At 49.9% G+C, this 27,896-nt stretch overlaps 1 protein-coding gene and 1 long non-coding RNA gene across 4 annotated transcripts; one reads left to right on the plus strand and one right to left on the minus strand.

Moving 5' to 3' along the window:
* The first annotated feature begins 4,641 nt into the window (after positions 1-4,641).
* Positions 4,642-25,546, plus strand: AZIN2 (antizyme inhibitor 2). 3 transcript variants are annotated; one of them, XM_037498266.2, is made up of 11 exons: positions 4,642-4,783; positions 4,878-4,997; positions 5,677-5,844; positions 7,322-7,495; positions 15,457-15,629; positions 16,690-16,824; positions 17,589-17,754; positions 18,934-19,096; positions 20,606-20,718; positions 23,774-23,988; positions 25,073-25,546. In XM_037498266.2, the coding sequence occupies exons 3-11, from the start codon at positions 5,740-5,742 to the stop codon at positions 25,209-25,211; spliced, it is 1,383 nt and encodes a 460-aa protein (XP_037354163.1). In that variant the 5' UTR covers positions 4,642-4,783; positions 4,878-4,997; positions 5,677-5,739; the 3' UTR covers positions 25,212-25,546. The 3 variants fall into 3 exon arrangements, with proteins under 3 accessions (XP_037354163.1, XP_054546925.1, XP_054546924.1); XM_054690949.1 differs by lacking the exons at positions 4,642-4,783; positions 4,878-4,997; positions 5,677-5,844; positions 7,322-7,495 and adding an exon at positions 13,140-13,283; XM_054690950.1 differs by lacking the exons at positions 4,642-4,783; positions 4,878-4,997; positions 5,677-5,844; positions 15,457-15,629 and having other exon boundaries at positions 7,469-7,495.
* LOC119235149 (uncharacterized) lies at positions 18,548-27,827 on the minus strand. The gene is made up of 3 exons (XR_005122793.2): positions 27,459-27,827; positions 21,074-21,164; positions 18,548-18,619 (listed from the first exon to the last, which is right to left on the minus strand). It is a non-coding gene; the product is annotated as an uncharacterized LOC119235149 (long non-coding RNA).
* Positions 27,828-27,896: the final 69 nt, after the last annotated feature.

The following is a 27,896-nucleotide window of genomic DNA, read 5'->3' on the forward strand; positions in this document are numbered from 1 at the left end:
GCAAATGTGAAGACTCCAGGAAAGAGTGTGGCAGGGTCAAGGAGCTGCAGGTAGGTGCAGGTGGTGGTGAGGAGAGAGTGAGGAGAGTGAGGAGCCTCTGGAGATGAAGCTCTCAAACAGGGTCCCCACCGGGAACCTTGTGGGCTTGGTTGAGGAAATGGAACTTTATCCCAAGAGCAATGGGGAGTCATTGCAGGATTTTACAGGGATTGACTTCATTTGCAGTTTGACATTATTTGCATTTTAATAAGAACACTCTGACTGCCGGGTTGGCAATAGGTTTGGCAGGAGGATATCAGTAGGGGAATATTTAGAAAATGATCAGAAACCTCCAGGCTAGAAATGGTAACGGGCCCTCAGAGGGGAGGCAGTTGGAGGTACAGAGAATGGGTGGATTTTGTGGCAGCTAGTGTCCAAAGATGGCCCCCAATGAACCGTCTTCTCCTTTATTCATGCCTCCTGTGGTAACATCTTCATGAACCTAAGATAGAACTGCAACCCACTTTAACCAATAGAATGCAGAGGAAGTGACACTGTCCTTCAAAGGCAGGAGCTCTGACTCTGGTGTCTGTGTTTCTGAAGACTCTGCTATGTGGGCTCTGTGATGGGGGCTCATCCAAAGGCCCTGTGGTTCCCCATGGGTTTTGGTGCTGCTGGAAGTCTCAGAAAACAGGCAAACACCATCTGGGCCCCTCTGGTGTGAATTCCACTGACCCTGGTTCAGACCACAGTCTCTGTCAGTTAACAGGAGGCAAATGAGGTGGGGTACAATCTGCTGTGGGGGAGGGGAGCAGAGCGCCCCGGGGTGCAGACTGAGGCCATCTGACTTCACCCTTCCCTGGAGAGAACAGCCTTTTGCAAAGAAGCTCCACTTGGGTCAGGCTTGCATCACTCAGTGCTCAGCTCATTGACCTCTGCCCCTGTGAAATCCCAGGGGGATAGAATGGCATTCCACCACCCAACCCCCTCACATTGCCTGACCACTTCCTGAGCCTCTGACCCCTGCTGGGTGTTCCTTAAGTCAGATTCCAAGAACCCCCTGTGGAGCTGCTTCTCCCTTCCCTCCCCAGCAGTATCCCCCAGACACATTTCTGGATTTTTCTCCTATGGCCCCAGACATCCCCAGTTCAGGGTAATAGTACTAAGAGCTGCTACTAAGGACACATTTGTTCACATGTGTGCCAGGCACTAGGCAGCAGATTTTATGTGCTCATGAACTCCTCACACTAACCCTAAGAAGGAGGTGCTCAGTAGGCCCATTTTGCAGATGAATAAAGTGAGGCTTGCAGAAGATAAGTCTCACAGCCTGTGAAAGCTGCCCCAGGAGATGCACTAATGCTTATATACCCTCGTCCCCATTTGTTCTTTTATCATGTAGAGACTCACTCAGCCCACAGTGGCTTTGGCTCCATCATTCTTTCCCAGTTGAGAGGGCCTGGGGGCACAATCCTCATGCCTTCTTTCAAGGAAGCACAGCTTCGATCTCTTTGTCTGCTGTGGTTCAGCCAGGGGTTGTCAAAGTGTGATCTTTGGACACCCAGGTGCAGCAGCACCTGAGAACATGTCAGAAATGCAAATTATCAGGGTCACTCCAGACCCAGAAACTCAGGGTGTGACCTATCCATTTATGTTTTAACAAGCCCCCAAGTTGATTCTGAGAAGCTCTGAAGGCAGAAGAAGGCGACAGGCAACAGCCTTCCCCACGCCACACTGGGTGGCTCTGCAGACAGCAGCTGGAGAAAGTGAGAATTTTCAGCTGATGATTTTTTATTTGGTTGTTGTTTTCTCATCACATTTTTCAGAAATGACTCAGGTCTGACTTGAGAGGAAGTGTGTGAATTCCTTAATTGTCACACGCTATTATTACCTTTTCACATTTGTGTTCAACCTAAAAGAGAGTGACAATAAACATAAAGAAGTCTTAGCATCTTGTCTCCTAGAAAAGGGTTGTGACTATAATCCCACATTAGTCAACACATTTGCCTTCTCTGTGCCTGGTCTTCAACTGGTGCCTGGGGTCAGAATTCAGGTCTCCTGGAATGGGGATGGGAGGGCCAGGGTCTGTTCCAAGGTGGGCTGCACCAGCAGTCATTTAAGACCATGAGATTAGACAGCAGATCCTGAGAATGGCAGAAGTGAGAGAGGAGGCTCTTTGATTCTGATGACTTTGCAGAACTGCCATGCTGGGCACCCCACCCCCGTGATTCACTACAGTCATAGTAGAATACACTTGCGTTTGTTTGTGCCTGTTATTTTGCCTTTTCTTTTTTCCTCAGTTAAAACTAATTTAATTAGTATCCAAAATCATGGAGTACTAAGAAGCCTTAATGAAATGATAATCAGGAAAGTATTTTGTAAACTCCCCCTTCTGTGCACACATAAGGCATTTTCATGACCGCAGTTTTGTGACTATGATTATGATTGGTTTAGGAAGAATAGGTTGCAGTCGGCTGATGTGGTCCTGGCCAGAAATCAGAGCCCCTTTACCCTGTTTTAGCTTTTTGTTCTTGAGGGCTCTTCATTACATTCATTGGTAACAGTGACACAAGAGATGGGCAGGAGATGAGCTGCATGTCTTTGGGCTGGATGTCAGCACAATACCTGGTGACGTTAAGGATAAAGTTTAAGGATTAGGACAGACAGGTTGAAAGTAAAGGGCTTCCCCCTTACTTACTGTGTGACCCTGGGCAAGTTAATGAACTTCTCTAAGCCTTAGATTGATTCCTCATCTGTAAAATGGGAACAATTATAGCCCCTATGACATAGAGTTGTCATGGGGACTTAGTGACATCACATACCAGTAGTGAAAAATATACAAAACCATAACCTTTCCAGGATACAGATTTTTTCTAATCTATTAATCCTTGACAGATGACAAGGACAGACTGGATGCTGGTTCATTCCTTCTTACGTTTATTAATTCACTCAGTAAGCATACTGAATGTGCCTACTATGTTCCAGATGATGAAAAAAGCTAGTGAGGGAGACCTGGACCATTGCATCTAAATATAGCCAGCTCAGAATGGTTAAAACAAAAAAGTAACATGAAAATTTGTTTGGGTGCTCCTCCCCTCTTCTTACTGCCATCTTTTTTTGGATGGCTCCCTTCAAGCTTTCTGCCATGTCTGTCCTGGCCTCTCCCCTCCCAATCATTTCTCATTTCTCAAAGCATGAACCTGCAAATGTTCTCTCTTGTAAACCTGAATGCCTCCTGAAGGGCTCTTCCTATGCATAGAAAATAAGGATGTTCCAGGCAGAAAGGCTCAGAGAAATCAATCAGTCTGAACCCTTTCAGTTCACAGGGAAAATCAATCAAATACGGCAGAAGTGACTCTGATTCCAGCAGGATGACCAGTCAAGGGCAGCCAGCACTCATATGAAAAGGCTGGATGAGGAGCAGAAAATGACTCTCCCAGACTCTGTGGTACTGCCCTATACTCTCAGTGAGCTGAGCACAACTGTTTCGGTTTTCAAGAAGCCCACATCCTGCTAGGATGTGAACACATGTCAACTCACAGATTTGAAATGCTGCCTGAATTGTGTACCAAACTCTTCAGTATTCCAGAGACTGTTCTACACTCTCTTCTGCTCTACCCTGTCTCTTCCTGCACCAGCACCATGCTGTTTCAAATGTTGTAGCTTTATAGAATATTTTAATACCTGGTAGAAGTGCAAGCATGTCTTCACTGTCTTTGTACAATTACTGTTCCAGGGGAACTGTGGAATCAGGTTTTGAGTAACACAGAGATATTGAATCTTCATCATTTGTGTTGATGCCAGGGCACCAGAGGAGCCAGGCACTCCTTCCTGCCCGTAGGAGGTCCCTAACTACCTGGGAAGTGTAACCAAAAAGAAGTATAAAGCAACATCAGGTTAAGAGCTGTGAGTTTCCCTTGTTCCTCTCTGCGGAGGAGACCACGCGATCTTGGACTCTGACGGATGCGCAGAAGTTTGTCGGGTATAAAATGGAAGAAATGCTTTGAGTTGAAGACGTTAGAGAAAGCTTCCTGGAGGAGACGACTCCACTTGAGAGGTGAGTAGGACTTTGTGTGACCCAGAAGGAGGAATGAAGGGACAAACTGCCCTGAGCTGGGAAAATCCACAAGAAGTCTCCCTTGAAGACATTTAAGCTGGGTTTTGAGTTGGAGGAATCAGAAGATGCTGGAAGAGGCAGTCAAACACAGTGGATTTTATTAGAAAAGTAATACAAGGAGATGACGTTAGACCTGGGCTTCGAGGGATGCATGAAAAGTCAGCGGAGAAGGGAGAGGAGAGGCAGCGGCGGAGAGTCACAGTAGAGGCTTCCCTCAGGACCCGGGAAACCTGGCTTCCTGCCCGCCCTCTTCGATCCCACACGCGGGCTCCAAGTGTCCCGCCGCGGAGACGCCGGGATCGCGGGTGCCGGGGCAGCTCGGGTTTCTCGGCGTGGGGAGCGGCGGGGCGGGACCGGCGCGCGGGGTCGAGGCGCAGGTTTGCGGAGCCGGGGGCCGAGTTGAAGGCTTTATGTCGGAATCGGCCAATGGGAGGGCCGCACCCGGTTGCCAGGGCTACGGGAGGCGGGGCTGAGAGGAGGCGGGGCCTGGGCGCCGGGGGCGGGGCCTGGGCGGAGCTTATATAAGAGGGCCGCCGGCGGAAGGCGGGGCGTGGGGGTCGGTGGCTGCAGGGCGGGCGGGGCGCCGGCCGCGGGGCCCGTGCCGGGGGGAGCGAGCGAGCGGAGGCGCCGAGGAACCGATTCACTCGCTGGGGAGACCTATGGGCCGAAGCCGAGTAAATGCGTTTTAAGGCGAGCGCGGGGAGTGACTCGGGGAGCCTTGGGGGAGAGGACGTTCTGGACTCCGGTGCTGACCTGCTCCCTGGCCCCTCTTGTCTCCTCTCAGCAGGGGCCTCGGCTCCGCAACTGCCACTCCTCCTCGGGGTGTTGCACAAGTTTCGAGGTCACCGGCGACCCCCCCTAGCAGCGCACCTGGCACTGGCCCCCACACGGAGGACGGGGCTTGGTAAGGGAATGTGGGGGCGGTACCTCGGCTCTGCACTCTGGGCGGGGGGTGGGGGGCAGGTCGCTGGCACAGAACCTCAGCCTGCGTTTCTCGCTCGGGAGCCCGCGGCCCCCACCCTTCCTGTGGCACCCCCACATGCACGCTCGGAATCCTAGCACGGAAGGACCGGCTCCGTCCCGGTTTACAAACGGTGAAGCCGAGGCTCCAAGAGCCAGCGTAGTGCGCCCAAGGTCAGGCAGCAGGGAACGGGCTCCAACCTAAGCTCCTGCTCTCAGACTGCGAATCCTCGGCGGGGGCCACGCTCAGCCACTTTAGGTGGGCGTGGTCAGAACTGGGGGCGCCCTGGAAATGTCCCTACCTGTGGCTTTCGGCTTTCTTGCTCCCTCTCTCATGCTTTCCCGTCCCCCTCAAGCCCGAGTTTCGGAAATGGACAGGCTCTCCAAAGCATGCACCCGTTTTACAGACGGGGCAGCCGAGGCTCGGAGCAATGACAGCGCCAGGCAGGCGCACGAGATCGTGTCCCGGTCTAGAAGTCAGGTTTCCTGAGCGTCCCTACCCGCCCACAGAACTTAAACTCTCCAGGCGCGAGCGGGGGGCGGGGCGTGACAGGACTGGGCGCCCGGGCCCGGCCCGGCCGCTGAGGCCAGCCCCCAGCCGCCCCTTCCCTGTCCCCCTGCAGTGTGTTGCATACTTTCTAAGGCGGCGGCGGCGGCTCCATCAAGCCGGTGGGCTCCTCCTGGGCATGGAGGGCTACCTGAGTGAATCGGACTTCGTGATGGTGGAGGAGGGCTTCAGCACCGGAGACCTGCTGGAGGAGCTCACTCTGGGGGCCTCGCAGGCCACCGCGGTGAGGTTCTGAGCTTGGGTGGGGTGTGGTTCCCTGCGCCGGCCCAGCTGCCTCCTCTTATTCTTCCACTTATTTGGTATCAGTCAGTCCTTGCTGTTTGCAAGAGATAGACTCATTTTATTCCCAATGTGTAGTCCTTGCCCCCAGACCTAGCCCTCTGTGTTCGCTGCCTTGATGAACAAACAGCACCACTACCCAGTCCTTTGGTCAGCAGCCTCGCTTCCCCCCACGTGGAGGCAGCGCCAAGCTCTGTGAATTACTGTCCAGTGTGCCGGTCTGGAACCTCACCTAGTTCAGGCCTCATCTCTCTAAAGCCCCCCAACCTAACCTTTTGGCCTCATTTAGTGCCCTCCAACTTTATCACAGTCTTGCTCAAAATCAGAATTCTCTGGCAGTTTTCCACTCCCCACAGGGTCCAGTCAGCACCCGCTGCCCCCTCAGCCCTATTGTTGGCCTTCGCCGGTGGATCTGTTACACTGAGCCAGCCAATCTGTATCTGCTCTCAGGGATGCCATGTGCTCTTATCATGATTTTGCCCAGCCTGTCCCCTCTGCCTGGAGCACCCTTCTCTCAGCATTTCTCTTAATTATTTTTACTCATTCCTTGCTACTCATCATTGTCAACTTTTCCTGATTACCCTAGGTAGATTTTGAATGTTTTTCCTCCAAGGCCCTCTACTGCATTTTGTGGAAACTCCCCTTTATTCAATAGACTTATAATGCTCAAGGGGTTTATTCTCATCCATTTCCAAACCCCTTCAGAACTAGAAACCTAGTTATCTCTGATCCTTAGCATGATGTCAGACACTAAGTGGGTGTCTGTAGAAAAGTGTGGCCTAAAAGGGAAACTGAGCCCAGGCAGCTTTAAGTCCCAGGGAAGGTTTAAGATCTCACCCAGCGCATTCTTGCTCAGCCTTTGGCAAATCTGTGGTGACCAGTTGTCCACAGGCTTGGGTGACAGTAACTGTGGCAGTGGGACCACAAGGTTTCACAGAGCATCTGTATGTGCAAGACAGTGGGCTTTGGCCTTCTCCATCTTTTTCTGGAGAAAGCAGGCATAGACACAGTGCTGGTACTTCGGGGGCATGTGCAGGATTCAGTGAGGCATCAAAGGCAGAGCTGCCTTATTCATTTGGGAAAGTGGCATTTGAGCTGAAACTTGCCAGACAGCAGTAGGGGAAGGGCATTTTACATGGCAGGCATGGTGGGAGCAAAGACTTGGATGTGGGAAAATGATCCTGTCTGCAGCTGGAGTTTGAGCTGCAAGTGATGGGGGGACTGGCACTGCATTACAGAGCTGCAAATGCCATGCTGAGGGGCTTGCCGCTCTCCGGTAGGCTTGGGGAGTGCCAGGGGATTTTAAAGCAGGGTAGCCTCCTGGCCAGAGCTGATCTTGGGGCAGGGACTTAGGTGGCCCCTGGATGGCATGCACAAGCAGCAAGCTGGGTGGGGTCTCACATCCACCCCTTCTTGTGCAGGGTAAGGTTGCTGCCTTCTTCGTGGCTGACCTGGGCGCCATAGTGAGGAAGCACCTCTGCTTTCTGAAGTGCCTGCCGCGAGTTCGGCCCTTTTATGCAGTCAAGTGCAACAGCAGCCTGGGCGTGCTGAAGGTCCTGGCCGAGCTGGGTCTGGGCTTCAGCTGTGCCAACAAGGTGAGCCCCTGGCCGGCACCGGCTCACTGACATACTGACCTACACAGCCTACTGCACACACGTATCTGCTGGTATGGTTGGGCCCAGGAGAAGCAGGAGTGATCTGCAGTTGGACCCTGCCCTCTGGGGAGGCCACCCACTTGGAAGGGGGTTCAGGGATGAGAGAGGGAGAAACAAGCATGGAATTTGCCAGTCTTGAAATAGGAACCTTGTGTGTCCCTGGGTAGATAGGTCATCTTTTTATTTATTTATTTATTTATTTTTAAAAAAGATTTATTTATTCATACAAGCACTGGGTACAGTCAGAAGCATGGGAGGGTGAGAGAATTCACCAGGGCCAGAGTGGGGAGCACAGCAGGCAGAAGGACTGAAGTACACTGCTGAGGGGAGCAGCGGGCGGCAGGAGAGGTCTGCGCACCATGTGGGACCCTCCTCCAGTGGCCGGGGAGCAGCCTGGGATCGAACTGGCACTGCAGAGGCTGCGGGCAGCTTCGCAACCCAGTGCTCAACCGCTGTGCCACCAGGGAGGCCCCAGATGGGTCATCTTTTTAATGGAGACTTCTAAACTTCTTGGCATAGAGCTATGCATGGTATTCTTCTAATTAAAACAAAGCAAACACCCTTTTATCATTGGTGTTTTCTTTGTAATTGTAATAATATATTATTTTCTTAACTCATTCTTTTAGAGTTTTGTTATTGTTGTTGCTAATTCTACTGCCTTTCTAATTTGATTAATGGTGTTGTCTTAATTCCCTCCTGCTCTTTATAGTCTTTGCTTACATGCTATTGTTGGCTGTTCCCTGAGCACCTACAATGTGCTGGTCAGGTAGAACTGGCACTATGGTGTTGAGTAAGACAGACTGTTGTCCTTGGGTCTGCTGGCCTGGCTTATCTATTTTTATTCTGTTCTTACCGGACCTCAAAGCTATAAAATTTCCTCAAAATACAGCTTTGGACATATTTATTCATTTAGCAAACATTTATTGAGCACCTCCTGTGGGACTAAGTACTATTCTCAGTGGGGATTTAGCAGTGAAGAAAACAGAAGAAATGAAAAGACACCTTTCCTTCATGAAGCGTGTTCTCTCAAAAGCAAATTGAACAATAAAAATGTACAGTATTTTAATGGTAAATGTTGTTGAGAAAATGCAAGTGGGAAAGCGAAGTAGGGGATGGAGGAAAAAAGGATTGCACTTTTAGATGGTTTGGCCAGGGAGTTTTGTTATCAAATTTCACTGAAATGTCAATACAGACTTGAAGAAAGCAAAGGATCCAGCCAGGTGGGTAACTAGGGAAGGGCCCTCCAGTCAGGGACCAGCCAGGGCAAAAGGCCCAAGGGGGCAGCATGCCTGGTGAGCACTGGTTTATGATGTGCATTAGTTTTGTGTGTGTGTGTGTGTGTGTGTTTTATGGTTTGTAATGATTCTTTGAGGACAACTCCTTTTATTTTATTTAATAAACTTTTATTGATTTACTATTGGTATATAATACTTTGTACATTTCAGGATTATGGCTTCACACCTTGCTCTGTGTGTGTGTATCCCATATATCCCATCCGAGCCCTAATGCCAATCCCATTATCACACTGACCCCCCTACTCTTTTTGTCCACCCTCACTTCCCAATGATAGCCACCATATTTTCACAAATCTATGAGATACTTTTGTTATGTTTCATCAGTTTGTTTGCTTTGGTTGTTTATATCCCACACATGAGTGAAGCCATCTGGCCATTGTCTTAAACTTTCTGACTTATTTCACTTAGCATGGTCACCTCAAGATCTATCCATGTGTCAAAAAAGGGCAAGATTTCACCCCTTTTAAAAAATTTTTTATGCATAGAAGAGCTGGGGTATAGGCCACAAGTGGGGGTGTGTGTGAGAAGATTCACCAGAGGCAGAGTGGGGAGCAGAGTAGGTGGATTTACTGAAATACATTGCTGAGGGGACAGGAGAGGTGTGCTGTGCTATGTGGGTTAGCTCCCTGGCCAGGGATCTAACTCAGGCTGTGGTGATAGAACTGAGACTTAACCCCGAGTCCACCAGGGAGGCCCCAGATTTCACCATTTTTAACAGCTGAGTACTAGTACATCAAGTATATGCTCCATACCTTATTTCTCTAGTCATCTGTGAGTGGGCATTTAAGCTGATTCTGTCTCAGCTGTCATGAATCATGCTGCTATGAACTTAGGGGTACATACATCTCTTCAAATTAGTGTTTTCATATCCCTTGAATAAGTTTCTGGGAGTGGTATCGCTGGCTGATAGGGTATTTCCATTTTCAGTTTTTGTGGCCTCTCCATACCATTTTCCACAGAGGCTGCACCATTTATATCCCCACCAACTGTGACCCAGTGCCCCTTTTTGCCATGCCATCACCCACATTTATTGTTTCCAGTCTTTTTGATATGGGCCAGTCTTGAAGGGTTGAAATGATATTTCATTGTGGTTTTGATTTGTGTTTCCCTTAATAAGAAGTGAAGTTGAACATTTGTTCATGTGCTTGTTGTCATTCTGCATGTCTTCTTTTGAGAAGGACCTTAAGGATTTAGGTCCTTTACCCATTTTTTAAAAAAGATTTATTTATTTATGCATACGAGAGCTGGGGCACAGGCCAGAGATGGGGGGCGGTGAGAGGATTCACCAGAGACAGAATGGGGAGCAGAACAGGCAGACTGACTGAAATACACTGCTGAAGGGAGCAGCAGGCGAGACAAGAGAGGTTTGCTGCTGCGCCATGTGGGTAGCTCCCTGGCCAGGGATCGAACGCGTGCTGCAGTGGCTGCAGATAGCTTCATAGGTTGCGTCTTAACCCCTTGTGCCACCAGGTTAAGTGTGCCCACTTAATCCATTTTTTGATGGTTTTCTTTGTTGAGTTAGATGAGTTCTTTATATATTTTGGATATTAACCCCTTGCCAGATGTGTGTTGTGTAAATATCTTCTCCTGGTCAGTAGGCTGTCATTACTTTTGTGGTGGTTTCTTCCACTGTACAAAAGCCTTTTATTTTGAGGTGGCCCCATTTGTTTATTTTTATTTCCTTTGCCCTTGGGTTTGAATGTCCAAAGACATCTCTGCAGTCAATGCCAAGAGTATCTCCTGGGTCTTCTATGTCTGTTAGAACTTCAGGTCTTACGTCCAAGTCTTTAATCCATTTTGAGTTCATTTTTTTAATATGCTGTTAAGTCATGAAGTCATGACCTAGTTGTCCGGTTTGAGGACAACTCTTTTTAAATCCCAGTCAGCAACATGGCTGGGTGTTGTAAAGAGGGGTCTAGAGAGGGCCTGGAGGAGAAAGCAGGAGAGGTAGCCTGGGCAGGGTGACAAGGATAGAGGGGTTTCAGGTGGGCGGAAGGCGTGCACCGGTGGGATGGCCAGGATGAGCAGGTTAACCTTGATCAGAGGCTGGATGTGAACTCTCCTAGTGACAGATGACCCTTTCGTTCTCGTCACCTGCAAAGCCCCTTTGCATTAACTCTTGCTTTGCACACCTACTTTAGTGCAGTTGTAACAAAAAGCCCTGTGAGGTACACAGGAAAGAGATGTTGCCATTTTGAACTTTCCACTCTCCCTGCCTCCTGCAGTGTGCGGCACCTCCTCTCTGGGTGAGGAGAAAGGGGATCCTTTTCCAGCCTCTGTGGTGGAGGGGCGAAGAAGACCAAACCCTGCTTACTAGAGTCCTGTTTCTGGAATCCCAGGGGCAGGCCCCCAGAGTTGTGGGGTAGCAGGGCTTTGAAAGACCTTGAAGTCAGTGGGAACATTAAAAGCCTGAGTGTTTCTGCTGTGCCAGGCGCTTTGCCAAGTGTTTTCTGTACATGATCTCATTTTATTCTCACAACAACCCTGTGAGGTAATTATTATTACCGTGGCTTTGACAACAGCCAGGAGGGAGCGTCTAATGTGAGGGAAATGAGGCACAGAAGTTGAACGGCTCACAGCGAAGAGGCATCCTGGGCCTGGGAACAGGGCTCTGCCTCTACTGCTGCTGCCCTTTTTTCCAGGGTCTTCAGGAAGAGGATGGCTGAGCTGGAGACTGAATCTTGATGCCCTTGACCAATCCCAAAAGAACTGGGAGAGTCCAAGGCTCCCTGGGAGGGGTGTGATCATGCAGACCTTGGGTGCATTTGTGGCTCCAGGACGCAGTTATTCTTGGAAGGCCGAGGCTGCCCTCTTCTGGTCGGCCATAACTGGTAGCCACACTCAACAGCTCTTGGCCCACATTGACCAAGGGCTGGAGGGAACAGGCCCCAGGGTCAAGGGCATTAGCCACGTCTTGCTTGGGGCTCGGGTTCACCCATCCACTTTCCCAAGGACCTTATCTCATCTCTCCTGCCTTCATCCTGCCCTTGCAGTTTTCCTCAGCATCTTCCTATCTTAGACAGCCTTCCTTGACCATCAATAGCGCCCCTCAGCCAAATTATTGCTCCCTCTTTATGGCCAAATCCTGTTGTCTCCACTTGCCTGTCTCTTTCCCTTAGTGCCCACACCCGCAGCCCTGGCGTTCACGCTCACTGTGCCATTCACTACTCCAAGGAATCTCTTCTTGAGAATCTCCCCAGCCACCTCCGGGGCTGAGCGAGCACTTTACTTAATTTTTCCCCTGACTTAGTAAAAAAAAGTATGTCATTTATTAAGAAAAAAAAAGTAGCACACAAGCTTTATATCTCCAGAGATAAACACAGTATCAGTTTCACATGTGCATCATTAAAAATATGTTTATACATTAAATTCTCCACTTAAAGTCCAAGTTTTTCACCACACAACTGACCCCATTTACTCAAATCACCCATCTCCCGACAAAATAATCTATAAGATACTCTGCAGGCTTTCAGAGACCCATCCATGGGGTGCATTAGACTTTGTTGGGGACACTCCTTGGTCCTATTATCTGGCCTCATAACAACATTCAACATGGTGACTTTTGTAAGAACACTTCACCTGAGCCTTCCCTTCCTAACAAATGTTTTGGTGTACAGCACAGTGTTGTTAACCACACACACAATGTTTACAGCCCATCTCTAGAACTCCTCCCGCGTAAACGACATGTTGGATAGAACTCTCCATTTGCAACTTATTTTTTGAAAATATAAGTACTCAACAATAAAACATATGCTCCTAGTTTTCAAGACTTTAGAAGTACTTAAGAGGAATGCGGGTCCCGCTCTGGGTCTGCCACAGCCCCTCCGGGCGTCTGTGACAGTGAGACGCCTTCTTCTCTAGTGCCAGTTGCTGGACAGGCTTTGCTTTGGCTGGAGGGCACACGTGTCTGTGTCACCGTCTCTGTCTCATCTGGAGACTCTCCTCACCTATCTGCAGGTCCTGGTGCTGGCGCTTTCAGCTCTAACTCGGCGAGTTCCTCTGGATCTATCTCAGGCTCTTTTCTTGAAAATGCTTGAATTTTGTCTCCTCCCATGTTCTGGTGTATAGCTCAGACCTATAGATCCAGCTGCTAATGTGATCCCACAGGATGCCTGGGACTCAGCATGTCCAAACATGTTCTTCCCTGCCCCTTGGTGAGGGCCCTCTGGGAGTGGAGGCCCCCTCAGATATCCTTAGGCCTCATCCCCATGTGCAATCCATGGCCCTGCTGGCCAGCCCTGAACACACCTTGCTTGCTTTTCTAATGCAGCCTCTGTTATCTCTCCCAGGTGATTGTTGCCAAGCTCTCCAGAGTTCTCTTGGGTTCAGTTCTTTTTCACATGGTAGCCAGAGCAACGGGCATTTAAAATGCAAGTCTGACCATGTCATTTCCTGTCTAGAAGCCCTTCGAACTACTTCTCATCACTCCCAGGGTAAAATACAAACCACAGGCAGCCTCCTGGTGACCCCATTAGCTCTGTCTACCTCCCTCCAGCCTCATCTTCCCCTATTCTGCTCACCCTGACCAGGCCACTCCCACATTCTCTGATCCTTGATCAAGCTGAGTACCTTCTTGTCTCAGAGCCTCTGTCCAGGCTGCTTTCGCTATTGGAAACCTTCCTTCCCTCTTGGCCTGGCTGAGGTCTCTTATGGGGTGCATGAAATTTCTGTCCCTCAGAAAGGCTGTCCTTTGCCCTCCCCCAAGTCTTCCCAGTCCTCATTCTCCAGTAGCCTATATTTTTCCATCACTGCTCCTGTCCATTTGTAATTCCCTCACTGTTCAGTGTCCATTTGTCCCCATCTTTCCCAGCAGCCTGAAAACACAGGATCGGAGAGCCTGCCTGCTTTCCTCGCTTGTTTGCATTAAAAGCAATCACAGTACCTGGCAACTTAATGGATGTTCGAGAAGTGCTTGTCAGCTCAGCGTCAAGCTTGTCTTCTCCGTGTAGAAATGTGGCCAAGAGCTGGTGTGCCCAAGTCTGAGGCCTGGGCTCCATAGGAGCGGAGTGACTTTGGACAGTCTCTTAACCTCTCTGTTTCCTATCTCCTAAGATTTTATGAGGATTACATGAGAATGTATATAAAATATTTAATGTTATGGCTGCTACACGATAATTCTTCCGTGAATAACGAAAGTTACTATTTAAATATTTATAACCGAAGCTGAATCACAAGTCCCCAAAGTGCTACCACTGCTTTTTCCTCTTACCTCATGTGGTTAAAGCAAGGAGCAAAAACCACATTTTCATATTCACTCAGATTCACAGTCTTTGGAAGCAAAGCAATGGCAACAGTCAGCTCTGTGGTGAACTTCTCTCCCTCTCTGCTACTTACTGTGTGACCTCAGGCGGGTGGGACTCTCTAAACTCTATTTTGACCTCTCTAGAATGTGACCAAGACATACTTCATAGATAGGATAGTTATGGAATCACCTGAGAGAATGCATAGAAGTACCTTGTACTGAAAAGTTGCTCAATTAAAATTAGAGTCCTCTTTCAAATCAGGGTGAGGGAAAATGGCCCTGTGTCTCTCTGTGTTGCTAACTGACTGCCTCTTGACATCCTTCCCTTAAACAGAGTCTGACCTGAGTTTGGAGGTTGTTTCTTACACCTACTTGCTCCACAGCTTCTCTGAACATCAGTTTCCTTCTCTGCAGAATGGAGTTAATACTCATATGATTCTTACAAGGACTAAATAAAATAGCCCATCTAAAGCCAGGATGGGCACACTATGGGCTGGGGGCCGAATCCAGCCCACTGCCCAATTCTGGAAAATGTGACTGAATCACAACCACTCTAGTGGAGGTCTTGGGCTACTTTGCAAAGGCAGTTAAACAGCTGTGATAGAAACTATATCACCCACAAAGCCTAAAATAGTTTCTCTCTGGCCTTTGATAGAAATAGTTTGCCAACACCTGATATAAAGCGTCCCGTTGGTGCCTGCATGGTAGGTGCTCAGTGAGTATGGTTGCTCTCACCCTGACCATCACCACCATCCCTGCCTGTACCGTTTATGCAGCAATCAGGTGGAACAGTGTTCTGTGATGGTGAGAAAGCTCCAAGGGGGCTGGAGGGGGGCACATACAGAGTAGGCCTTTGCATGCTGGACAGCCTGTGTCTGGTGAACTTTTTAATACATTAAGTCACAGTCTCTAAATATTTAAACCTGCCAGGAAGATGTATCTGAAGCTTGTTGTCAGGAACATCATGTGTCCATTTAGTACTTTTGTGTGCATTAGAAAATGTACCCCTTCCTTAAGGCACTTGTTATAATAAATATGCTGATTCTGTTAGAATAAGATGCTTTCCTGCCAGAAAGCTGCAATAAATATACAGATCTACTGTGTACTCTCTATGAGTGGCTCTTCTGCCCCTCCATTTGTTCAGTGCACCACCTGGGCGACTGTAGGTGGCAGCCCTGCCTGTCAATGAATGGTGAACCAGCATGAATCCTTACTTGGGTCTATCTGTGGTCTAAAAGCGAGGCCTGCTTCTACTGGGCCTTCTCATACGTAGCAATGACTCTGCCCCTCCCCTGTGCTTCTTTGGCCTTCACAAGTCCAGCAGGCCCCAGTGCCTCCTCACTACCACCTTTGGGACCCCACAGGCAGAGATGGAGTTGGTCCAGCATATTGGTGTCCCTGCCAGTAAGATCATCTACGCCAACCCCTGTAAGCAAATTGCACAGATCAAGTATGCTGCCAAGCATGGGGTCCAGCTGCTGAGCTTTGACAACGAGATGGAGCTGGCAAAGGTGGTAAAGAGCCACCCCAGTGCCAAGTAAGCCGAGAACCACTCGTGTGGGGAGCCCGGGCTGTCTGTGAGAGGGAGGGGTGAGAGGACTGGAGTTGGGGCAGAGGACCCTGCCCTGAACCTACAGTCATAGGAGGTTGGGGGGGACACTCCTGGACTGGACCCTGGATGCCAGAACCTGCCTAGGACAAAGGGAGAAGTAACTGATCCCAGGCAAAGCAAAGCCCACGCTATTGTGAGGGTCAGTCAGGTGGAGGGGGCGAGAGGGGGTGGTTAGAAAAGTCTCATGCAGAAGGCGGCACTGGAAGTGGGCCTATGGGGTGAACAGAATTTGGAGAGGCCTCAACAGCACGTCAGGTGAACCACACAAGCAGACCCATGGAGGTCGGAAACAGCGTAGGGCATTTGAGGGAAAAGCAGAAATCTGTTGTGACTGGAACATCTGATGTGGGAGGGGTGAGGGAGACAGTGAATGATGCTGGCGGCAGGTCAGGGGCCCAATGCAAATGGGCTTTGGAAGGGGTCAGAGCTGGACCCAGACTGTGGGGATTCTAGGGAGGGAGCTCCTGGTAAAGGGGAGGCTACATTGTGGGCTACTTTGGTTCACCCCAAGCAGCTTCCATTTTGTCTGTTTTACACAATACCGGAGTTCTTAAGACTGTGTTTAAAAAATGGTACCCCTCTTACAAGAAAAGTTTGAAAGCTCTGGCCGATATAGAGGCTGATTCAGAGGAACTGGAGCAATCCAGGGGAGCACTTAGCTTCAGTTCCTGGCAGTGGAGACTCCCTGCTGAAGGACTCACTAAGGGAGACGCGCCCCCTAATGGTTGGAGTGGAGGCTGAGACCAGGGCCTGGCCTCCAGGATGGGCCCTCCAGGATGGGGCCTCCAGGATGGGCCCAGGGGCATTTAGGGAATGAATTGGACAGGCCTCAGAGGTGGCTTGGCTGCAGGGAGAGGAAGGGGACCTTGAGCCTGCCTGCGAGGTCGGGGCCCTGAGCCAGTGGGTTCACACCCTTGCTTCAGAGATGTGTTTGGGGTGGGGGGAGGGGAGGTCCGCCCGCAGAGTTGTGCTGCTGTCTCCCCAGGATGGTTCTGTGCATTGCCACCAATGACTCCCACTCCCTGAGCCGCCTGAGCCTTGCATTTGGGGCATCGCTGAAATCCTGCAGACACCTGCTTGAAGATGCCAAGAAGAACCATGTGGAGGTAGTAGGTGTGAGGTGAGCATCAGGAAGCCCCACTTTCCCCACCCACACCAAAGCCCCCCCCCCTCTTCTTATGAGACCTCCTCAAGGCCTCCATGGAGGGCCTGTCCCTAGAGTTCTGGCATCTGGGAATTTCCTCTCTTTAGGCGGGAAGTTAAGAGTGTCCCCCTATCCCAACCTATCATTCCCCTGAAGTTCTTGTCTCGGGATGTTCCAGGAGGAGCCTGGCTCTGCAAATTTTACTAGCCCGTAGTCCAAAAGTTTTACAGTCATATTTTTGCTCTGCTTCTTTTCTTGCAGGGATGTGGAAGAAATAACAGTAATGACCTAACAATACAGCTTCCATTTATTCTGAACGTGGGATGTGCCAGTCATATCCTAAATGCTTAATGCACATAATCCCACAGGGTTTTGGATGCTTAGCCCCATTTTATAGATGGGGAAACTAAAGCAGAGGGAGGCCATGGTGTTGACTTGAGAGTCATCCAGATAGGACTGACTCTGGGGCCTTGAGCCTTATCCCAGAAGGCTCAGTCTCAGGACCATCATGGAAGGATGAGAGAAGCACCATGTGCCCAGAGGCCTTGGATCTAGCTTCCTGTCCACTGTCACTTGCCACACGGCCCTTGGCAACTCATTTAACTGTTCAGGCCCTTGGTCTCTGAATCTGTTAAATGAGTGTCGTGTCCTGTGCACTTGCCCAAGGTCTCTCCTGTCTGGGGGTGAGGTGGTGGCTTCTGGGCCCTTCATGTAAGCTGAGGCTCTTTCTCCCTTTCCAGTTTTCACATTGGCAGTGGCTGCCCTGACCCTCAGGCCTATGCTCAGTCCATCGCAGATGCCCGGCTTGTGTTTGAAATGGGTGCCGAGCTGGGTCATGGGATGCACATCCTGGACCTTGGTGGTGGTTTCCCCGGAGCAGAGGGGGCCAAAGTGAGATTCGAAGAGGTAACCTTGGGGTTGGGAGCTTTGCATCAGTCTTGGTGGGGGTAGAGAGGCAGGCAGGGTTATAATGATTATTGGGAGCCCACTGTGAGCAGGTCCTATGCGCTGTGCTTGGTGTCTTACCTGGGTTATCTCACTTATTGTTAATATGTACTAAAGCTCAGCAAGCTGAGGCTCATAGAGGTAACCCCACTTCTTGAGTCCTCTGCAGGGATGACTGCACACCCACCTCTGCCTGACTCCTGCCCATGCACACACTGATTAACCAGGGCATAGTTGCCTAAGTCATAAGGCTCTTTGAGGATGTGGGTGTGACCTATTCACTCTCAGGTGGGCCAATGAGACATCAAATGGGAGGGCAGAGGAAGGAAAAGCCCATCTGTCCACTCCCAGTCCATCAGTTTCCTTCCCATCTGTAGTTTTAAGTCCAAGTCAAGAAAAAGCTGTCATCACAATCCGCACTCCAACCAGTAGGGGTCGCCTCTCCTTGTGAGAGCCTTAGATTAGAATATCCACAACTAGGAAAACTGACTCATCATCTGGGATGGACACAAAGAATTAGCCTCAAAGATGAGCTTTGTAGCTTTGTTCCTAACAAAAGTCCAGTGGACGTCCCAGGTCCATCTGGCTCTTGAGAATTGGTTATATGGCACATTCTTGTGATGAAAACACATGGGGAGGTCATTCACAATCTATTGAATAAAACCGGTTATAAAGACATACACTATAGCCTTATTAAGTTTAAAATAAAAATGGTGTTTGTATGAAAAAAGAATTAGAGAAGCTACTTCAAAAAGTTAACATTTATTAGGTTAACCTGGGTGATAGAATTAGGGGTGACTTTCATCTTTCTCCTTGTCTGTATTTTCTGTAAAAAAAAGGTGTCATTTAACAGCTGAGCTATTAATGTAAGAAAGGTTCACACCAGGGCATCTTGAATCTGCATGCTAAGCACTGTGGGGACATTGAGGAGGGTGATTTATTCAAGCACGAGGGGCTTGACCTAGCTCTGTCTCCCGCCCTCCTTGGTCTGCTGTCTGTAGTTACCAGCTGGGGCCTTAGCAGCTGCCAAGTTTGTCTTCCTGAAATCACAGAAGCTTTCAAGAAATAGACTTGGAGCTGTCTTCAGTATATACCCAACTTTTCAAACATGTAATTGTCCTTCCCTGACCCTGCCACCAGATCGCCTCTGTGATTAACTCAGCTTTGGACCTATACTTCCCGGAAGGCTGTGGTGTGGACATCCTTGCCAAGCTGGGGCGCTACTACGTGACCTCAGCTTTCACCTTGGCAGTCAGCATCATCGCCAAGAAGGAGGTTCTTCTGGAACAGCCTGGCAGGGAGGGTAGGTGCCAGCTGGGCAACGGAGCCCCATTTTCCCTGAAGCTAGGGACCATGGCTGGCAAAGCAGGGTTTGATTTGAGGGGGCGGGGGAATCTGGAGAATGGGTTTTTGCTTTAGGGAAACTTACTATGGGCTTAACTGGACCTTAGTATGCATATCCTAGACCTTGCTGGCCGCTTCCCTGGAGTGAAGGGGACCAGAATGAGATTTGAAGAGGTGACCGTTGGGCTGGAAGCATTGTGTTGGGCTCTATGGGATGGGGGTGGGAGTCATGAGGAGGTTATAATGATTATAGGGAGCCCACTCTTAGCACATCCTATGTGCTGTGCTTGGTGACTTACCTGGATTATCTCACTTATTAATCCCATGTTATAGCTGAGCAAACTGAAGCTCATAGAGATTACCTCACTTTTTGAGTCCTCTGCAGAACCCACTGCACACCCAGCTCTGCCTGACCCCTGTCCACGCACACATTTGAAGCTTAGCCAGGGCATATTCACATCAATCAAGTACCTTCACTCCTAAGACCTATTTAGGATTTTAGGGAGAATAGTTACTTTATTAATTCCATTGTGCAGATGAGGAAACTAGAGCCAGACAATATACATTGATTGCTTAATAACAGTAAGGTAAAGCCTGCATTTGACCCCATTTCTGTCTCCTTTCCAAGAACAGGCTCACTTATCCTATAGCTGGGCCTTAGTATGATTAATGAAAATGATTAATGACGACTTATATTTGTCTAAGCCCATTTTATAGATGACAGGATGTAGGCATGGAGAGGTTGAGTCACTAGCCCAAGGTCACACGGTTGATAAGCGGCAGCGCTGGCATTCAAGTTCAGGCTAGCCTGCCTCAAAGCTTCTCTGTCCACATTGCCAACACCAGTGCTCCCCTGCCCTTCCTGATAGCTTCCCAGAAGCCCTATGAGTGAGGAGTGTCGGGGACCCTAATCTTGGGGGCTTGGCCCTCTGCTGTGGGACTCTCTGGCAGGAGAGCTGAGGTCTGTGTGCTCTTTCCCAATGGCAGTTCATATGGAGGGATCATGGGCTTCAGGTTTAATGTGTGTGTGTGTGTGTGTGTGTGTGTGTGTGTGTGTGTATCCTTTCTAGAACTGGGGGATTACCCTATTTAGTCCAGCGAGGGGACCTAGCTTCTCATTCTAGTCCCCTAGCTTCTCATTCTAGGGGACCTAGCTTCTCATTCTAGCTCAAGCTCTTTGGGTACTAGGTGCAGGTGGGCTGCCCCTCAGCCTCTGCTGGGGCATTGAGGGGCTCAGGGGCAGGTGGTGAGTGTGTCCTGGGCAAAGCTGTCAGCAGCAAGGTGAGTGTTTCAGTGTGGCTGGGAGCCTGATGCCTCAGGAAGGTGCAGGACCCATCTCCTCACTGAGGAAGGGGCAGCCCTTTAGCCTTAGTGACCTATCAACCTCACTGATCCCACCATTGTGCCAGCTCCCCACCCCCACCCCTGACACTGCTGCTCTGCTGCCCTTGTCCCCTCCCCACCACAGAGGAAAATGGCTCTGCCAGCAAGACCATCATGTACCACCTCCACGAGGGCGTGTATGGGAGCTTCAGCTCAGTCCTGTTTGACAACACCTGCCCCACCCCCATCCTGCAGAAGGTGAGCTGGCCTGCAGCGGTCTGTTTTCAAGTATGTATATGCATGGGTGCGTGTGCACTTAAAAAACTATTTTTGGGGTGCTTTTATCTAATTTTTACAAAGTGGAACATATTCATTGAAGAAAACAGATAAAAGGGTAAAGGTTTTCACCATCATCTCACCATACAGACTCTGTGGACATTAGATTTCTTTTCAGTCTTTTAAAAAATGTAATATACATTTTTTTCCCCCATAAAGTTGGGATCACAATGTTTTGTAACTCGCCTCCCACCCTCCCCTTGATATGGGTATAGCTATTTCCATGCTGTTAACCAGATCTCAGACATGCATTGGGATGGCTACATCATGTTCTAACCTGTCAGAGTCTAGTGGGTGCTCCTTCGTTTCCTGTTTTCGAGCATTTCAAGTATATCTCGACATGCATCTCTGGTCACTGGGGTCAGTTCCTAAAAGTAAAAAGAGGGAAAAGAAAATCACACACACTGTTGTGTTTTCACATCTGCTGGCTTTTGCTTGAGCAGTTCCTCTTCTAGAAGGAAACTTAAGTGCCCAATGGGCCCCTTGGTGTGCAGTATGCAATATGTGCTTTGTTTTTCTCTCCCTTTCCCTTCTTCTGAGTTAAGACCCAGTGAGATGGCAGCTCCTCTTGGTTGCTATTCCTGCCCCTTTGCCATTGTCTGCAAAGGCTGCCCTTTCTCTCGCTTGCTCTCTCTCTCTCCCCCTCCCTCCTCCAGGCATCACCCCAAGGCTGTCTTGTTGACTTAATTTTTCTAATGTTTGGAGCTGAAGGAAATAATTCTGAGATTCATTTAATTAACAAAAAGCTTAGAAACAAGAATATAATACTTGTATGAACAAGGATATATTTTTGTCTTTTTTAATTTTATATATTTATTTATTTAAAAAGATTTATTTATTTATACATACAAGAGCTGGGGTACAGGCCAGAAGTGCAGGGGGTGAGAGGATTCATCACAGACAGAGTGGGTTGCAGAACAGGCAGACTGAAATACACTGCTGAGGGAGCAGCGGGCATGACAGGAGAGGTCTGCCGCGCCATGTGGGCATCTCCCTGGCCGGCCGGGAATCGAACCAGCACTGCAGAGGCTGCAGACAGCTTCACCATGCTGTGCTCAACCCGCTGTGCCACCAGGGAGGCCCATGCTTATTAACTTTTTTTTTTTTTTTTTTTTTTTTTTATAGAGGCATGCTTTATTTATTTGTTTGCTGGTTTGTTTGTTTGTTTTGTTTATACATGCACTGGGTACAGTCAGAAGCGCGGGAGGGCGAGAGAATTCACCAGAGCCAGAGCGGGGAGCAGAGCAGGCAGAAGGACCGAAGCACACTGCTGAGGGGAGCAGCGGGCGGCAGGAGAGGTCTGCGCGCCATGTGGGACCCTCCTCTGGTGGCCAGGGAGCAGCCGGGGATCGAACCGGCGCCGCAGAGGCCGCGCGCAGCTTCGCAACCCAGCGCTCAACCGCTGCGCCACCAGGGAGGCCCGCTTATTAACTTTTTAATCAAATGGGTGGATATTATTTCTGCTTATGGAATCTGTGATCTTTCCTTCTCAATTTTACTTATTTCTACTCCTGGCTAAGGTATGGAAAACACCTTTCCTTTTTCCTCCCTTGTTCCCCACTGCTTCTTCCTAGATACTCTGGCTTCTGTTCATTTCTTTTTTCTTTCTTGTCCTTTCTCTTTCTCATTACTCAGGTATTTCCCATTCACTCATTCACTTATTTAAAATAGGTTATTCTAAAAAGTACCTACTGTGTGCCATACTGTTAGGCCTGGAGGAGATGGGAGTGAACAAGACAGTCATGATCTTTAGGCTCATGGAATTTATTGTCTGACAGGAAGACAGGCCTGAACAGATACATTTCACAGATATCTATAATTATGGTTAAGTGTGATGAAAGCAAAGCTTTGGAGCATGGAATTTCAGGAAGGGCTTCCACGAGGCCCTTTCAGCTGAGATTTAAAGGAAAACTAGGAGTTGGCAGTTGTGGGGCTTCAGGGAACAGCTGGAAGACTGGGGGTGGGAGGTAAACAGGATTTATTTGGGGGGCCCAAACACCTAGAGTAAGTGAAACACTGCACCGGGGTGGGGGTGGGTTGGGGGTGATGGGGTGGAGTGAGGCCTGGAGTGGCAGAGTCAGGGTTGGCTCCTGTGCATCCTTCAGTCATGACCCCAACTCTCCGACCTGCTGGCAGGACCTCCACACTGACATGGCATTTTTATCCTGGTTGACCATAAAGTATGTTACAGATTTCCCTTCTGGATTTGGAAGTCATTTAAGAAAAAAATTTAAATTCTACATAATTGGTAGTTGTGTCTTTGGGCAAGTCATTTAACTGCTCAGAGCCTCAGTTTCTCCGAAATGGGAGTAGTTATATCTACCTCTGCCAGGCCACCCTGTGGTCTGCTGGAGGTCTGACTGTTCCAGAGCCAGCGCCTGAGGGACGGTTGGATAGATTCATTTGTGTTCTTCTGGTCCTGGTACTAGGCCTGGCATGGAATGAGGGGACCTGGGAGGATTTCATAGAAAAGGGAATCCTAGGGCTGGGCAGGGAGGACAACCAGAAGGGGAAAGGTCTGTGGCGACATAGACATACCCAGGTCTGAAAAGCGGCAGACAGACCAGTGAAGACTGAAGCAGAGAGGTGACAGCAACTGTGATAATGATGGTGCTCCCTTACTGGACCCCCATGTGCCAGACACTGTTCTAAATGCTCTACCTGTATTCATTTATCATTGCAGTAGCCCCATGAGGTAGGTACTCTTATTCCAATTTTATGAATTAGAAAACTCAGGCACAGAGGGATTAAGTATCTTGCTCCAGGCCACACAGCTAACAAGTGTTGAAGCCTGGATTTAAGAGCAGGCATTGTGGCTTCAGAATATAAGAGAAGATGAATGCAGAGAAGTGGGAGGGCCTTCCAGTCTTTATTCCCTTGGCTGTGGGAGCCACAGCAGGCTTCTGAGGGAGGAAGTGCTAAGGCTGTGCAAAGCATGGACAGAAAAGCTGAGTGTGGCCTCCCCTCTCTCCTGCAGAAACCATCCTCGGAGCAGCCCTTGTACAGCAGCAGCCTGTGGGGCCCAGCGGCCGACGGCTGCGACTGCGTAGCTGAGGGCCTGTGGCTGCCGCCACTACATGTTGGGGACTGGCTGGTCTTTGAAAACATGGGCGCTTACACCACGGGCACAGGTTCCCTCATCAGGGGCGCCCAGGCCTGCAGTGTCACCTATGCCATGTCTAGGGTGGCCTGGTAAGGGGGCCCTGTTGGGAAATGGAGTTGGGGGAGAAGGGAGCAGCTGGGCAGAAGCAATGAGGGAAACCTGGGATTTGAGACCCTACTTCTGTGTAATTCCATGAGGCCTGTGCTTGGCTGTGGCCTGAATGACACTGAATTTCCCTTGAGGAGCTCAGAGCCCTGTGAGTGACAGAGAAGCAGACAGGCACTCATGGTAAGACTGTATGGGTGTGTGTGCGTGTGTGCACGCACATGCATGCACATGCATGGGATGGCCTTTGTGGACGGTAGCCAGGTGGTGTGGCTGTATATGGTTGGAGAAGCAGGCGGGGGCAGATCTGGAAGGCCCTGAGAACAGAGGGGAGCTGCTGGGAACTTGAGAGCAGGGATTTGCCTTTTAGAAAGATGAATCTGGGCTGCAGTTGTCCAGAGGGGGCAGGAACAGACCAGGGAGACTGCATTCCTGGCTTGAGAGTCGTGGCAGTGGGGATTGAGGAGCTGGGCTTGGCAGGGATCAACCGGGTATGGGAACAAGATTCCCAACTTGTAGCTAGAACAGCTGATCAGATGATGGAGCTGCTTATCAACATGGGTACGTAGGAGGAGAAACAGGTTGTAGGACTTTTTTGAGGGTGGCAGATGATATGTTTAAAGTACTAGGCCCTGGGGTACGGAGAATGTAGGCTTTGGAGTGAGAGCCGGGTTGACTCCTAGTTCTACCACCTTCCTGGGATGTGACCTAGGGCAGGTAACTTCTGAGTCTCAATTTCTGTGTCAGTAAAATGGGGTTAATAATGCTGCCCTTATGGGTTTGGGGGAGGATGCAATTAGATAATGTAAGTAAAGTGCCTGGCACACAGATGCACATAGTAACTGCTCAATAAATCTGGGTAACTTTCTCTTGTGCAGACTATGGGGGAAGAGAGTAATGGGGGATGAGGGGCCAGCAAGCCTTGCCCTGTCCCTGTCCTAGGCTGGGCTCTGGGGCTTGATGAGAATCCCAAGCCCAGGGGGGCTGGTTTTCTGGTGAAGGGGCCCTCAGAAACCCCTGCCTGCAGGCCCCATTCAGCAGCCTCCAGTGCTCTCCTCTTGCTTGCAGGGAAGCCCTTCGAGGGCAGCTGCTGCCTGCAGAACAGGATGAGGATGCTGAGGGCGTGTGCAAGCCTCTGTCCTGCGGCTGGGAGATCACAGACACCTTGTGCGTGGGCCCTGTCTTCACCCCGGCAAGCATCATGTGAGCGGGCCCTGTTCCCCCCCGAAGAACCCCAGCGGGGCCGCAGAGATGCTTCTGGGAGAAGTGGGGAAGGTGGCACACAAGAGTACCCTCTGGCCAGGACTCTGGTGTTGCTCTGCTGCCCCCCACACTCCACCTGTAGTGTTTCTGCCCTGTAAATAGGACCAGTCTTACACTCACTGTAGTTAAAGTATGCAACATAAATCCTGTCCCTTCTAGCTGTGTCTGCCTCCTCTGCAGGGCAAGGGGCCTGGTCAGCCAGGTGTGGGGGTGTTCTTGGGGTCTCCCTTGGTCTCCTTCCCACCTTTATAAATATGAACCAAATAAATATTTAGGTTTATTTTACTCTAGTGGAATCTGGTACTTCACTGCACAAGGCACCCCACACTGATGCCCACGCGCTGTGCTTCAGTCCTGAGCTGGCTGCAGCATGGGCATCTCCCACAGGCTCCTTCTCTTCTTTATAGGCTTCCCTGCCTGGCCTCATGAGGGAAGCTGAGCTGTCAGGGATTGAGTTGGAGGTCAGAGGTTCTCCCTTTAGCCCTAGAGCTGCAGCTCACAACTGGTCTCTTTGACCATAACTCCCAGCCTAAGACTTAGACCAGAGTGGGGGCAATCAAGTATTTGACACAGCTTTGGAAATTCATACCAAAGATAAAGAGCAAAGAGATGGGTGTCTGGGAAATTTTGAGGAACACTGTACCCTCTCTTTGCAGACCAGCAAAGCAGTAAGAGTCAAGCAAATACGCGGTGGTTGGTCTCACTTATTCAAGCAACTGTTTGAACAGGGTTGGCCAGAGTATTGCCACACCCAGTGCCAAGGTCCTGCGGTTGGTATCTCCTCAGACTGGCAGTTCAAAGGCCCCTTTCCCAGTGCTGGGGTCCCAGATATACATCTTGGACGTGTGCGTTGCTTAGCAATGGAGTTTAGATTTTTAGAATTCCCTCAACTAATATAATGCTAAAGATTTTTCTTTCATAATTTAAAAAATCATACAATTTACATCTTAAAATTCATCCTTTCAAAGTGTAAATTTGGTGGGTTTTAGTATATTTGCAGTTTGTGCAACCATTGCCACTAATTCTAGAACATGTTTATCACCTCAAAAAGAAACCCTGTACCCACTAGCAGTCACTCCCCATTTTTGCCCCTAGCCCCTCAACCACTAATCCACTTTCCTCTCCATCCATCTGCCTATTCTGGACACCTCACTGGCACTGTCTTCATCTTCCTTCGAGCTACTCCCTGTAAGCCTCCTATAAAGTGTGTCTTGCTCCACTCCACGTAGCAATTCTCTGACACCAACTGCATGTGCTACAACTCAGTTGATTCTAGAACCATCTATACCTGGAGACATGGCTCAATCACAAGGGTTAAGGCTCAGTCCTACAAGACCATCCCCCACCCCACCCCCAACTTCAGATGTAAAAGGCAAATCCAGGTTGTCGCCTGTGCTTCTGAGGAGCTATAGACTGGGGGTTCCAAACCCCTCCCTCCCCTTGGGCTCAATTAAATTGTCAGGAGGGCAGAACTCAGAAACACTTTACTCACTAGATTACTGGCTGTTTATAAAAAGCTAGATCTCAGGAACAGCCAGATGGAAGAGATGCCCAGGGCAAGGTATGAGCAAAGGGTGCGCAGCTTTCACGCCCTCTCTGGGCACCCCACTCTCAATATTTCCACACATTCACCAGGTTGGAGGCTCTGAGAGTCTTGCCTTTGGGTTTTTATGGTGCTCCACCCCTCTGGCACAACTGATTGCACAGGTGGTGTGCGTGCTCGCGCTCCATCTCCAGCCCCCTCCCCGCCAGGGTCTACTCAGCAGCCAGATCCGTCACTCTCCGGACTCCCATTTCACCAAGAACAAAATTTAAAACCCTCACCCAACTACCTCCTGGACTCTCTCTCCTGCCCTTATTCACCACTCTCTGCTCTCGCTGACCCATTTGGTCCTCAAGCCCTTCTTACATGGCAGCCTTACTGGGCCTGCATTTGTTATCCCCTCTCTCTGGAATGATCTTCACGGTTTCCCTTCAAGGCTCACGCACTTTAGAATAGGTGCTTAGTGTCTACAGAACCCCTGAATCCTGAGGCCCATTCTCAGCCCCTGAACAGCAGAGCCCCTGCAGAGGGCACTGGTACTGACCGCAGGGGGGTGGGGTTGGGGTTGGGGGTGTGGTTTGCTGTATTTTTTCGTAAACTTAAGGCCCATAGCAGTATTTGAGAAACCGTTAATTAAAACTTGTTTACCTGAAACTCGAACAGGGCGTCCTGCATTTTCTGATAACTCTGCTGGCAAATCCCTGTCACCCTTTGGGCTCTGCGTACCCCATCTTGGGAATGGGGGTGTTTCTGTAAGATTTGCCTCAGGGACTCCTCTCTAGGGGCAAGCCCTCCAATGTACGGTACGGTCGCGGGAGTCTCCGCTGAGTGAATATGAGCGACACTTTTCCTCCAGGGGCGTCAGCTTTCTCATCTCCCCCCACCCCAACACTGTCAGGGCTGGGAACTATGCTCTTAATGTCGGCCTCGCGGAACGCCGATGGCTCCGACTCCAGACACCGGAGCTTTCTCGACGCCCCGTCACCCCGGGGGCCGCGGCTTCCGGTGGCGTGACGTCACTTCCGTGTCCGCGCGCCGAACCACGCGCTCTCGCGTCCTCTGCCGGCGCGGAGGAGGGGCTGAATT

The sequence above is a fragment of the Talpa occidentalis genome, unplaced genomic scaffold (genome assembly GCF_014898055.3).
Source record: "Talpa occidentalis isolate TD23 unplaced genomic scaffold, MPIMG_talOcc4v2.1 talOcc4.9, whole genome shotgun sequence".
NCBI lineage: Eukaryota > Metazoa > Chordata > Mammalia > Eulipotyphla > Talpidae > Talpa > Talpa occidentalis.

Excerpts from the sequence above, each read along its gene's own strand:
- AZIN2 (XM_037498266.2), top strand. The coding sequence starts at position 5,740 with ATGGAGGGCTACCTGAGTGAATCGGACTTCGTGATGGTGGAGGAGGGC. Across the intron at positions 15,630-16,689 it reads AAGAGCCACCCCAGTGCCAA|GATGGTTCTGTGCATTGCCA; the intron begins GTAAGCCGAGAA and ends CTGTCTCCCCAG. Across the intron at positions 17,755-18,933 it reads CCAAAGTGAGATTCGAAGAG|ATCGCCTCTGTGATTAACTC; the intron begins GTAACCTTGGGG and ends CCCTGCCACCAG.